Source organism: Struthio camelus, chromosome 9 (assembly GCF_040807025.1).
Source record: "Struthio camelus isolate bStrCam1 chromosome 9, bStrCam1.hap1, whole genome shotgun sequence".
NCBI lineage: Eukaryota > Metazoa > Chordata > Aves > Struthioniformes > Struthionidae > Struthio > Struthio camelus.
The window spans coordinates 21,363,072-21,375,869 of record NC_090950.1 but is presented as its reverse complement, the minus strand read 5'-3'; the positions used below and the strand labels follow the sequence as shown (position 1 = coordinate 21,375,869).

At 50.4% G+C, this 12,798-nt stretch overlaps 1 protein-coding gene across 6 annotated transcripts in view; it reads left to right on the top strand.

Annotated features, from left to right (window-relative positions):
- Nucleotides 1–23: 23 nt before the first annotated feature.
- RUBCN (rubicon autophagy regulator) overlaps nt 24–12,798 on the top strand; it is a 40,656-nt gene continuing 27,881 nt past the window's right edge. For 2 of the 6 annotated variants that reach the window (XM_068954782.1, XM_068954781.1), the window contains exons 1-2: nt 4,577–4,682; nt 12,409–12,562. In XM_068954782.1, coding sequence (XP_068810883.1) covers nt 4,645–4,682; nt 12,409–12,562 — 192 coding nt within the window. In that variant the 5' untranslated portion in view covers nt 4,577–4,644. Of the gene's footprint in view, nt 108–4,576; nt 4,683–5,030; nt 5,083–5,821; nt 6,349–9,989; nt 10,107–10,810; nt 10,899–12,408; nt 12,563–12,798 lie in introns of those variants that run through there. The other 4 variants (XM_068954780.1, XM_068954785.1, XM_068954784.1 and 1 more) reach the window with 4 other exon arrangements.

Below are 12,798 nucleotides of genomic sequence, written 5' to 3'. Positions count from 1 at the left end.
ATCCGCCCGGGGAGCGGGCGCCTGCGCCGAGGAGAGGAGCTGCCTCCGCTGCCACCGCCTCCCGGGCGGGAAGCGCTGCGCCGCCCCCTGCCGGCCGGGAGGAGAAGGTACAGCGGGGCGGGGGCGGGGGGCGCCTGCGGCCTGCGGGGCCCAGCGCGGGCCTCTGCCCGCCTCCCCCTCGGCGGCGCCGCCTCGGCCTCCCCGGGCACGCACCGAGGCCCGTCCCGCCGCCCCGGCGGGGGGAGGGTGGGGATGGCGCGGCCGGGGTGACGGGCCGAGTGCGGGCCTCGCGGCGGTGGGCCCCGTGGCTGGGCCCAGGGCGCCCGTGGGCCCGAAGGCGATGCGGGCCCGGGGAAGGGGTGCGATGCCGCCGCGCAGCGTGGAAGGGCGATGCTGCTCTTGCGGGGGTGGTGCACGGTGGTTTGGGCCCGTTGGCGGTTTTCTCTCGCCGCAGGGCGTGAAGCCGCGTGCCGACCACAGAGCCGGTTGGTAGTGCTGAGCCGTTGCCAGGTAGAGGAAAGGGTGTTCAGCTCAGAAGCTGGACGCGAGACGCCTTTGCCCACCGTCCCCATGCAGTGAAGTCAAGCAGCCCGTTCTGTAAGCAGCAGTACCAACGCAGTGGAGTTTCTTAAGGTTTTACGTCTTCAAACCTCAAGATTCAAAAACAGGTCCCAGTCCCAACATACTATGCAGTAGGCTTAAATCTACCATTTAAAAATGAAACGATAAGACTGTTTTATTGACTTTTTATTCTCTTTGGGTTCTTTTCAGAGTTGTTATGTTCTCCAGATTTTTGCAGAAGCACATGAATCAGAAATTCAAAAGAGAATAGGAACAACTTATTTCTTGAACAAGGAAACTAGTCAAGCCTGTTTTTTCTCTATATTTGCATTCTTTGGGGCTGTGTGCATTGCTGATAAGTCAACAGTACGCAAATACCAAGAAGTTAGTCGTCTCCTGCTAAATGAGCTGCATCAGGGCTGGGATTTCTCTCTTCTTCATTCAGTGGCACTGCATTCAGTGGCACTCCTTTCCTCTATCCAGACACTGTCTTTATTAAACTTACATGATTGTAATTATCTTTAAACTCTCTACATCTTGCTCAAATTTGGTTGGGATTAGTCGATGAGTTCAAAAGATACTAAGGAAAGGATGAGATGGGCAGGCAGTATGATCATGTAAGCCAGATTTCCTTCAGAAACCGAGCAATAGATACTGAAAGGAAAATCCTTATCCACTTCCCCTATTCACAGTGGTCATCTTGTATTACTGTCCGCATCTCCCATTGTTTTCTCCAGGGGTTGTGTTGAGGCTGCCTTCCCTTGCCCTCAGTTCAGTAGGGTTTCCACTGTGACCAAAGGATCACTTGTTTTAGGGTTTGACTGACTGCAGCCAGAGAGGGACGGGTGCCATACAGAGAGGTGCCCTGCTGCAAACACCCTTGGGCAAGAATAAATGTTTCCATTTACACAACCTTACAGACAACCTTCTCCTTGCATTATGGAGACTCTCACATTTTATTAAATTGCCTACATACCCCATGTGCTCATTTACTAAAATAAATATCCCCTAGCAAATACCTTTGTGACAAATGCAACACCCTAAGTACCCAATACATAGCTAACTCTCATGTATATAATCTCTGGCACAGTGCTGTCCTGTGTTAGGAGGTACCCACATCTAAATACTGTACAGTCTGTTGCTTCTTAACTGCAGAATTCGAGATCTTTCCAGAAGTATAATCATGAAAAGCAAGAATCACAGGAGTTGCTGAGGCTTTCTGGCCTCTGGTCTGTACTGTACTACAGGTGGGTAACAAGGCTTTGTGCTAACCATTTACACTCTTTATACATCTCTCCCCTTTTAAAATAAGGCAAATAAAATTATTCTGAATATTTGTCTTGCTGCTTTCTACCGGATAGAAGAGAATGGCTCAATTAATGACATAGTACATCTTCAACTCGTGAAAGATTTTCCTTTCATCCAAGCAAGAGAAGCCTGCGACAAGAGTGCAGGAAGCCGTGAGTTCTAGCCCCGCTTTCTTCCCTGTATTTGCCATGTGCAGCATAATTTCAAAGACTGAGTCTTAAGAGTCACAGATTTGAAATTTATGATGACGAGTGATCAATTTATGATGATGAGTGGGGACCTGAGGTTTTCAAAGGTTATATTCTAAAGGGAAGATGCTACTACAAAGTTAACCAATAAATACCAATAGTAGAGGTGTTAAAATCAAATGCCACATATTTGTCATAACACTTTAAACCAAATATCTGTGACGCTACGGGGTGCAGCTCCATCTGGTGACTGTGTCACACTGATAAGCAAATGCTCTGTTTAACCCACAACAAATGTGCTAGCTGTAAAGGTGACAGATGCTGCCTGCCCTCGTGACAGGTGGAAGACAGACAAAATGCAGATTGTACCACATCAGTTGGTGGCATTTATTATCAAAACAGGATACAAGCAGTCCGTTGCCCAGCACAACAGAAAATCAAGGAAACGTTCTGTTCCTGAAGAGTATTTGTTTCTTCAGAGCCCCAAATGGCCAAAATAATGTAGAGATCACGTAGGCTGCAAAGCAGATATCAGCTCTTGTATTTCTGTCTTGCTGTCAGGAACGTGTCAGCATCTAACCAAGTGACAATTGCTCCATGTGGCACTGACAGCTACAGAGGACTAGTACTTTAACCATATAAAAAAACTTAGTTCTGTCCCAGACTCTTTTTTTGGTCTCTCCCAACTGTGTTCCAACTCTCAATGTCTTTGAGCATACAGCCCTGTTTATTCTCTTATTAGCAGAGCCACGTGTGTCAACACATTGGTATATTTGAATAATTCTGTCCCCCTCTTTTATTCGCTTCAGTCTGCACAACTAACACCTTTTCCACTTGCTAATGCTATGCAGTCCTGCTGAGTTTGTATCCCACCACAGGGAGACAGTATGTCTGAAACTTCCCCGGGCTGTAGCAGGTGTTGGAGCTGGCCCTTTTCCTTCTGGATCTCTTCTTGAGCACTTGTTGCCCCCCTCAGAAATGAGACACCAGGGCTTGGCTGCCGAGTAATCCCTCTTGTTATGGTACGCTGGGGAGGAGTTACGCACTAGGTGTTACCTGTTAAACATCATGGTTGAAATTCTCTGGAGGAGTTGTTACAATTACCAGGCAGAAACCACACCCAAAGAATCAGCTACTAAATGCCTCAGGAACAGGCACCTGGTCTGTGATGCTCCAAATTCCACTACTGTGTAGCAAAAAGATCTGCTCTCATACACTTAAAATGGTTGTCCTCTTGGCACTCCTTACATTCTACACTGCAGCATAAATTGGGGAATTATCCTCTAGGTTAGTCCCAGCTCAGTCATATAAGCTAATAGAGGTGTGCATGACTATAAGCTCTGTATGGTCAGACTTATTTTTGATGGATTAATTTTTTAAATGATATGTGATTGCCACAGGCCTTGACAACAGTTAAACATTATCCATGTTAAATAATGTATGTTAGTAGCATATGCAAAATAGCATGATGAAGCAGGGGAAAATGGTGATTTTTCTGAAGAGGTTTTCAATGACATTCTGTCTAACAGATCTTGCTGGAAGCTGTTGCAGTTGTATATGATTAGCAGGATGCCTGGGGAGTCCTAGTCTCTTCATTAAGTGCCTTCTGAGAAACATGTGCTGGATGTTATTATTTCTCTCCCAATAGCGGTGTAGAAGCCTGTGCCCCCAAATGCCGCTGCAGTACTGTACCACTGCAATAAGCAATGCAGTAAACCTTACAAATGTCTCTGGTGAAGGGGGGCGTATTTGTGTATGTATTGTCAGTGACTCTCATATATTCACCGTGAAGAATAACAGCTATAAGAAGTTTCCATTGCGTAAAAGACTACAGAGACCTGGGGGGTCTGAGACGCCGTTAGCACATCAAACAACTCTGGAGACATATCTGGGTTTTCTCTCCCACGATCGTTTGTCATTGCGTGTACTCGGCCTGATGGCAGCAGTATCCCTTTTTCAAGTTACATTTCTTTGATTTTGAGTGGAAAGTATGTATAATTCTGGCACCTTTTTCACATCCTCTTTACAGCGAGTAACAGCAGAAAGCCTCTTTCCGCTTGTCCGCCTTTCCGCTGGTGCGTTTGGTGCCTGAGCCGTTTGCCGGGGACGCGCTGTGGGTGGGTGGGTGGGTTGGTTGGTGGTTTTTTGTCTTTCCATCGCGATGTTCTCCAGCTCTCCGAGGCTGGGTTAGGTGAGCAGGTCTCTTGGCGTCACGCTGTGGCGCGGCGAACCCGCCGCGCGAACATTTCTTTCCGAGGGTTGGCGCTGGCTGCTCGGGCGCTCGGCGGGCGGCACAACGGCCTCGCCTCGGCTCGGCTCGGCTCCTCCTCCCCCGCCGCCGCCATGCCGCCCTACACCGGGCCCGCGCGCGGGGCACGCCGGGAGCTGTAGTCCCCCCTGCCCCTCTCCCGCGGGGCGCGCCGGGAAATGCAGTCCCGTCCTCAGAAGGGTGCCGGGGAGCTGCCGTTGCGCGCGGGGCACGCCGGGAGCTGTAGTTCGTGGCGGGGCTGGCGCTGAGGCCCCCACGTGACGGCGGCGGCGGCGCCGGGCGGTGGCGGCGGCGGCGGCGGGGCTGCGCGCGCCCGGGATGGAGGTCGGGCCCGGCGGGGGACGCGCGGAGAGCAGGTGGGGCCGCGGGTGTGAGTGAGTGAGTGTGCGTGTGCGTGTGTGTGTGCGTGTGCGTGTGCGTGTGTGTGTGTGTCGCGCGGGGGCGCGCGCACGTGGGGGTGACAGACGGGCTGTGCGCGTGCAGGGGCCGTGGCAGGCTGCGTGCCTGGCCGCGGGGGAGGCACGGCACAGCGGGGTGTGCGCGCCGGGGCATCGCGGGGTGGAGGTGTGGTCGGGGCGCAGCATGCTGCGGGGTGTCGAGGGGCATGACGCTGTGTGCGCGTGTGCGTTTACATAGATATATATTTTATATATATATAATGGGCGCATATATAGGGAAGGCATGACACACTCGCGTGCGTGCGTGTGTGCAGGGGAGGCATGACCTGCTCTGTGGGCATGAGGCGACATGACACGGGTGTGTGTGTAGGGGGCATAACACGTCTGTGGATATGGATGTAGGGGAAGCGTGACACTAGTGTGTGTGTGCGCAGGGGGTGTGAGGGGGGACGGGGGGGCAGGACGCGCTGGAGGGCGTGTGCCTACAAAGGGGGCGTGAGGGGCTGGTGTGTGCCTGCGTGCAGGGGCGGCAGGACACCCGCGCGTGGGTAGTGGGCAGGGCACGCTGTGTCTGTTGGCGCGGGGAGCGTGGGACGTGCCTGGGGAAGGCGACGCGTGTGTACGAAGGGGATAACTGGGTGGTGGTAGGGGTGCGCGCATGTGTGCGTGACGGTTACCTAGGACACCACTGGGGACAGGGGATGTACGCGAACGTGTGTGCAAGGTGCGCAGGATGCGACCGGGGACAGGGCTGTGGGCGTGCGGTAGCTGGGTGGGGCGTGTGTGCAGGACGCAACTGGGGGCAAGGGGCGCGCGTGCAAGAAACTGGGTACGAGCAGTTGGTGCCTGGGAAGCAGGAGAAGCGTGATGTGCGTGTGCGCGCACGCACGCGTGCGTGGGTGCTGAGGGTCTCCAAGGTGCCGCTGGGGCAGAGCAGCGCGTGTGGGTAGTAACCGCGGGTGTGTACGGTGGGCACGCGGGGTCTCCAAGCCACAGCGGGGCAGAGAAGGCCTGGGCTGTCCGCATGCAGGTTGTCTGGGGGGCAGCCGGAAGGGACAGATGTGGGCATCTCACGGGGGGCGGTGGGGAGCAAATCTTGCCTGTCCAAAAGGTAGTTGGAGCTGAGCGTTTGCCGAGATGGACGGGAACGTCTGTACGTGTCAGCTGCCCCTCTAGTCCCTTTGATTCCTCAAAAGCAGGAGGGAGGAAGCACCCTGTATCAGTGGCTGTTAAGGCAGCGTGTTGCCAGCTTTGCCTGCCCTGGGTCAGTGAGTCGCTCTGCACCCTGTGAAATCTGCAGACGTACGGCTGCACGTGCGCTGAATACCTGATGCTCTGTCTCCACTACAGCGTCCCGCCATAAGCCGTAGCAGGGACAGTGACTGCCGAGCCGCTGTTCTGTACAGCTTCTGCTTGAGTGAGAAACCCTCCCACCCTGACGGCTGCGCTGCGTTTCTAGTGTCTCGGCAGTTTACTGCTTTTGGATTATTCCTCGTTACCCTTCTGGCAGTGAGCTGCTTTGCCTGTTGTACATGTTTAGGATAACTCTTTAGCTTGCCTTTAGTTTTTAATGCAAGGCCTTGTGTGCGCCCGTGGCTGGAGGCCTGTGCTCTGACACCAACAGGTGAGAACGGCGATGCTGCAGTAGCTTCATCTGCTTGATCTTATTTTATGCTTTAGGCGTGGTTTCTCTTGTCATTTATTCAAGTAACAGAGGGTGTTTGTAGGGAATATTTTCATGATAAGTCCTATTTATTTCAGATTTTGTTCATGTTTTCAGTCTTTGCTTTGCGCTTGAGTTCTGCACTAGTGTTCAGAAGTGTGGGACAGACTGTTGGAGGAAAACGAGAGCATTGGCTGGAGAGGAGGGCACTGCTGAAACCTGATATCAGAGACGCGTTCCTTATCTGACAGACTCCAGCTAGCTGCTGTATTTCTGCTAGTAATATCAGCTGTGAAAATGCTACTCGTACTTTTTCAACTATACTGCAGGTTTGGGGTACCTTTTGGATTTGAATGTTTCAGGCTACCAGCAGATTCAGAAAGGTAAATGGAATTGACTGCGTTCATTTTTTTTTTTCTTCCACGAATTATCTTAGTGCATTTTCTCGCCTTTGAAAGTCCACGTCCTGCGCTAGCAAATTTTAATGCTAGGTCACTGATAAGGCTGTCCCAGTGAGCACCCACTGCTTAAAAAGTGGAGCCCGGTGTAGTACTGTTCTTTCTTGGATTGTTTTGCAACTTGGAAGATAGGTAAGAAGTGGCTAGAAACGACTGCAGGTAATGCCACGGTGGCCGTGCTGAACTTTTGTAATTCTCCCAGGGAAAGAGGAGGTCACTGTCCCCTCTGGTGCTGGCACTGTGGTGGCACCTGCTTGTTCGCCTGCCTGTCAGTTCTTACTCTGGCGCACTGGAGAGCGCTCTGGCATGGGCCTTGCACAGCCTCATCGTCCTTTTTGCAAACAGTGTAGTGTTGTAATTCCCAGTGAGGTGCTTATCACTGCCGATTGTGGATGTGATTGATAGTGATAGGATAAAGGTCACGGGGTCCAGCTTCCTGTGTAGGATCCTGGGAAATACAGAAGCAAAAGGCATTTTACTATAAAGTCTGTCCTTCTGCAAAGGCAGGAGAGGAAAATGAGAATCTTGTGTCTGTTTTTGCTGTCTCTCCTCCTAAGGGACAAGTCTGAAACGCATCAGGGAGCAAAGGCTGCGATGAAAACGTCACATCAAAGCACAGCAGGAAAGTTAACGCTCACCTTTTGCCAGGCAGTGAAGGAAAGCTCACCGTGCCTTGAAGTGAGGAGTGGGTGATGAAAAGCATGCAGCAGTGCTGGAGGAAGCAGTGGAAGGGCCGTTGATTCAGTGGTGCGGGTTAGCAAAGAGCCGCTGCCTTCAGCTGGCGTGGCAGCAAGGCCCAGGGGATGGCAGGGCCCAGAGGAGAGAACCTGTAAGGGGAGTGGTGGTGGGAGTGAGGGAGGAAGGTGACCAGCTGGTCCCGGGGGAGGCAGCTGCAGCTGGGGCCTGCTTTGCATGTCTCTGTCTGGGGCCACCTGCTTGCATTAAGAAGTTCCTGGGTTGGGGGAGGACCGCAGTTAACAGATGTCATTTGCTCAAAGATTGTCTCTTCGGTTGTGTTTGTGGTCTCAGCATTTACAAGCAAAAGCTTGGCCTCTGCCTTCCTCCTGTCTCCCCGTGCCGTGTCGGGGTTGGCCTCCCAAAGAAGCTGGCTAGAGTAATGCCCGGAGCACGCTCAGCTGGGTGCAGTGTGGCCGTGTAGGCGCAGTGATGCTGGAGCGCCCGTGCGCCTGGGCAGCGCTGGGTTGGATGCGCTGACTCGGTGAACGGGATGGCTTGCACGTGGTGTGGGATTGGTCAAAGCAATATTTTAGTGCTGGCATGTTCCAGGCAAGCCCTGTGTAGATTCACGTCTGATGGAGAGTAGCCTAGGGTGCACTAGTTGTGATCATCTGCTTGTGGGAGGCTTCACCAGGATGAGCAGGCAAAACTATTTTTAAAGCTGGGAGGAAGGCTAAAAACTGCCTTTAATCCCCGTTTTCCTCTCTAATCCTTTGCCAGTGCAGAGAAAGGGCACCCTGGTGCTGTGGGAAGCAGCAGATGTAGCCATGTTTACTGGGGGAGCCTGTTTGCTTGTGCCCCCAGTTTTAGCAATAGCGCAAGCACCCTGCAGCTCGGTGCCCCAGCTGGCCTGCTCCACTGTCCTCGCCTGGTCCTTACTGAGCTGGTTTGCTGAGCTGAAGAGCTCCTTTGATTTGTGGGCTGCTCCCTGCTGCTGTGGATGAATTGCGTGAAGTCTGCGTTTCTTTTAATACCTCTTCTCAGAAGTGCCAAGCCTGTATGAAGAGCAGAGAGCACAGCCCAGGCAAACGTGCTGCTGGTTGTCTAGGAAACCTGTGGATGGCAGCGTTCAGCGGAGTCTGTGCACAGTGGCAGGTTACATGTCACCTCTGAAACCTGCAGGAGGAACTGTCAGTGAGCACAGGAACGTCCTTGGGAAATCTCGCAGAAGTCCCTCCGCGGTTACTCACAAATGACCTCAGTAACCTCAGCCCAATCTCTTTAATGTGCTAAGAAGGATCAAGTGATTCCTCCAGGTGGAGAACAATGCTCAAGCGAGTACATGGTTGCTAGATTTCTCCTGTGGGGCCTATGAATACATTCGGCATGTGTCTTTATAGGAAAGATAAGCTCACTTTTTGAAAACTAGCTACATATGTGATTCTGTTTTGGAATGTAACTGAGGGGCTGTTTTTAAATGAAGAAGTTCACCTGACTCAGCAGCGTGGCTCCCTGCGTCTGCTATGAGTCACCTTTGCTAACTTGGACCAAAAGAAATTTCTACTCAAGCTGGCATGGAGGGACTGAGAAAGCTTTGGGAGAGCAAGTGGGATTTTTCTCAGCACCTTGCATCATTGTTGTCAGCGGTGGCATTGAGCGATTTCTAACTCCAAGGTTGGATTCTGTCCCATATTGCTGGGATGTAAAAGCTTCCATTATCTCTGGAACAATTCCTGGCAGCAAGCTGATGTGGTTGTATCTGAAGATAGAGTTTGTACTGGAAAGCAAAGAGCATGAGCACCCAGGCTGACTTTATGGAGATGGTGGTTAAAATTGGAGGCTGAGTGAGGGAACATCTTTAAAGAAAGAGAGATGCGTTTGAGGTCTCACTGATATATTCCAGTGTATCAGATTTCATGGGCAGCCCTGAAATAATGACCCGTTCCTTTTCAACAACTGAAGCAAGATCCTTAGGAAAAGTCTGTTGCGGCTCAGAATTTGGTCCCCCTTTCAGGACGGAATTTTCTTTTTTGCTGTATGAAGGAGTATACCATAATCCCTTAGATAATAACCCTATTCTGAGCAGGCACACCCAATCCATTGTTTCCTCAAGGAAATACTTTTGCTAGTATCTAGGCTGAGTTGTTGTTAGTGTCTCCTCTGAAGTCAGATCACATCCAGATTCTTGCCTAGCTGACTTGCATCATGATGCATAAAAGAACATCCCCAGCTAGAACTGAGCTCTTTTGAGTGAAACCCTGAGAAATCCAGTTGCATTTCAGGTATTGAGCAGAGTGAACCATCCCTCCTGCCAAGTCTTCTTTCACCCCAGTCCAGTGTCTGAGAAAACAGTTACCCCGGCAGCAGCTGGCGTGCACAAATTGCTGAACCAGAGCAGGCACACAGCAGTGAGCTCTGTAAATGCGCTCAGCTATTGAGGATGGGGAAAACCAGGCTATGTTAAAGCACGAAAGAAGAAGCACGTGTGATTCTTGTAGGGGCATCTCTGCTCATGTAGCGTGACCTCTCTTGGGTATATTGCTCTCTTGGCTCTTCCTGGAAGCGGGATGATTTGCTTCGGGGGTAAGAATTTCCTGGGCTTTTTTGTGATGTGATTTTAATTGTCCTTATCCCCTTTATCAGGCTGGGTTAAGCTTTTTTTAGAACTAGCAAAGAGGAAGTCAGGAAGTCTCTTTATTCAGTAAAAACAACCAGATTTCTCAGTACTGCTGTGAGTGTCATCTGAAACAGGGAACCTGAGGGCAGCTGGAACCGGGTCTTTTTTGTGTCCCTCCTGGCAGCCCAGGATTTTTCTGTCAGCTCTGTCAATAAGAGAGGAACAAATCCTGCCACTACTCAAGGGGTTAATCCATGAGTCCAGGCAATGCTGAAATGTGGTGCGCCTCTCTCAATTTCCCTGCCACCTGCAACCAAATGTACAGTTCTTAATTTCTTCAGGTTTGTGTAACTGGGTGCTTTTCAACATACACACCGTGTTCCAGCCCAGAAGCAGCTGCATTTTGGGTGTCAGCGAAGAGTCCTGTGCATCTGACTCGTGAATTGCTTTTGAATCCTTTGGGTCAACAAATTCAGTCCTGTGGGATTCTTACTGTTGATTCAGGGATTTAATTCACTTCTGGTAGCTTCTGAATCGTCTCAGCAAAGGTGCTTTCATCGTACCAGTTGTTTCCTACGTGCGTCTGAGTTCAGTGACGGAAGTGATGTTTTAAAGCATTTTTAGTTTTTTTTTTTTTTAAGGATTAATTAATATTTTTCCCTGTGTTAAGAGGGAACTGTGACTCCAGTCTATTGGATTGCAATTTTCCTACCTCTGGGAAGACACACAATTCCTTCTTTAGCAAGACAAGTCATTTGGTAAGGGCTTGGGTCTCTGCTGTCTTCCAGTGTGTACTACCCCTGCGTTATTGTGAGCAGTACATGCTTTTTATAGCATAAAATAACAAGGAGGGAGTTTCCCTGACTCACTGACTTGTGATTTCGGCAGTGTGGCTGGACTTTCACTTGCATTACTTAGTGCTGAGTGTTAGAAGTAGCTTGGGGAGGAGCTGATGAAGTGATACTGCTTAGCGGTTGCAGCTGCTCTCTGACCAGGGGCCCAAAGCTCCTGCTCTGTGGATGGAAAAAAGCCTCAGGAAGTTGCCTTTGGTGAGAGGGTTTACTGACTGAGACACTGTACTTGTTACTTGTCAGTGTAAACATCAGCCTTTCATTCTAAGAGGTCATCTTGAATGTTTTTGTTAAAAAAAAAAAAAAAAAGCCTGCAGAAGCACATTTTTTGGCGTTTACACATCCAAACGTACCTTGCAACTTTCTTGTCGCTTCTGACAGAGTTGCTCCTATCTGAATACATATTTCTGACAGCTGATACTCCTCTGGCAACACTGTTAAGCAGCTTGAGTGAAGAGAGCCAGAAGCGAGTCCTCCAAGGTTTCCTTCCCCAAAGTTGCTGTTACACAGGCAAATCATATTACCCTTTGGTACTCTCACTCCCACTTCATGGCTGTTAATGGAAATTGTTTGCTGCGCACAGGGCAGTAGAGGGAGTTGATGATGAGGAATGCTCTGCAAGCTCTTGAGTGTACCTGCCACTTGCAGGTTGTTAATCACTGTCAAGAATGTAATTGGTTTTTTGTAAGAATGTCTACTTTTATCTACAGCAGCTCAGGGGACAGAGAGCAGCCCCGTTGCTGTCCGTGTGCCTGTCTTCCACTTCATAGTATAGCGTGTCTTGTCCCCAGATCCTTGAAATGAATAGTCAAAATGCTTGTATGCCCCTGAAGAGTTAACGAACTTCCTCTATGAGGAACGGAGCACTTCCTCATCCTGAAAATGCTCAAATACTTGACGCATAGCGAAGTGCTCGGCAGAGTGCCAGTTAATGTGGATGTGGCATGGGCTGTTAGTGTATGTCACGATGTTGCCTTAATGGGTGCTATACTTCTCTTCTCTCAGCTGAAACACTACTGCTCTTAACAGCCTCTGATAAAGGGTGTGAGTAAAGCAGGCAAGAAACTGGCTGGAAAAGAGGTCCTCAGTCTTTGCTGGCCTGTACTAAACAAAAAGTGTATTGCAGGCACCTTCGTTCTTGTTCTGACTGTCACCTGAGACCATGTTGGCAGTGGCTGCCAGTCACCCCAAGCATTATTGTGGGGCCTCTTGTCCGCAAACCATGGATAGGTGACCCCAGGGCTAAAGCATAGGAAGGTGTAAGGCCCTTTAGTTCAGTATTTCTAGCTTCTGTATCATCAAAGGTTTCAGTCTGACCAAAGTCTCCTTGGAGAGAATGTAACACCGTTGTCCTGCTCTGCAGCTCCTGTTCTTTCGTATTTGATGCTCATTAGGAACTTACTATGTTTCTCTGCAGGAAAGAGCACTGGAAACTGCTAGGCAATCTGAAGACCACAGTGGAAGGGTTGGTGTCCACCAGCAACCCAAATGTCTGGTCTAAGTATGGCGGCTTGGAACGGCTCTGCAGAGACATGCACAGCATCCTTTACCATGGGCTCATCCATGACAAGGTAGGTCTCTGTCCTTCTGACATAGCTGCCTGTCTGAGCAGCTTTGGTGTCAGTCACTGAGGAGCTCAGACAGCCCTATCTCCTTGTAATTTTCTTCGACGTTCATAGTATAGATTGAGTACAGTGCTTGTATCAGTGTGGGAAATGATTAGAGCAGGAGATGAGCTTGCCTTACAAGCACTGTAGTTGTAGGGAGGACTCGTACATGTGTTCTTTCAGTCACATATGCTTTTGAC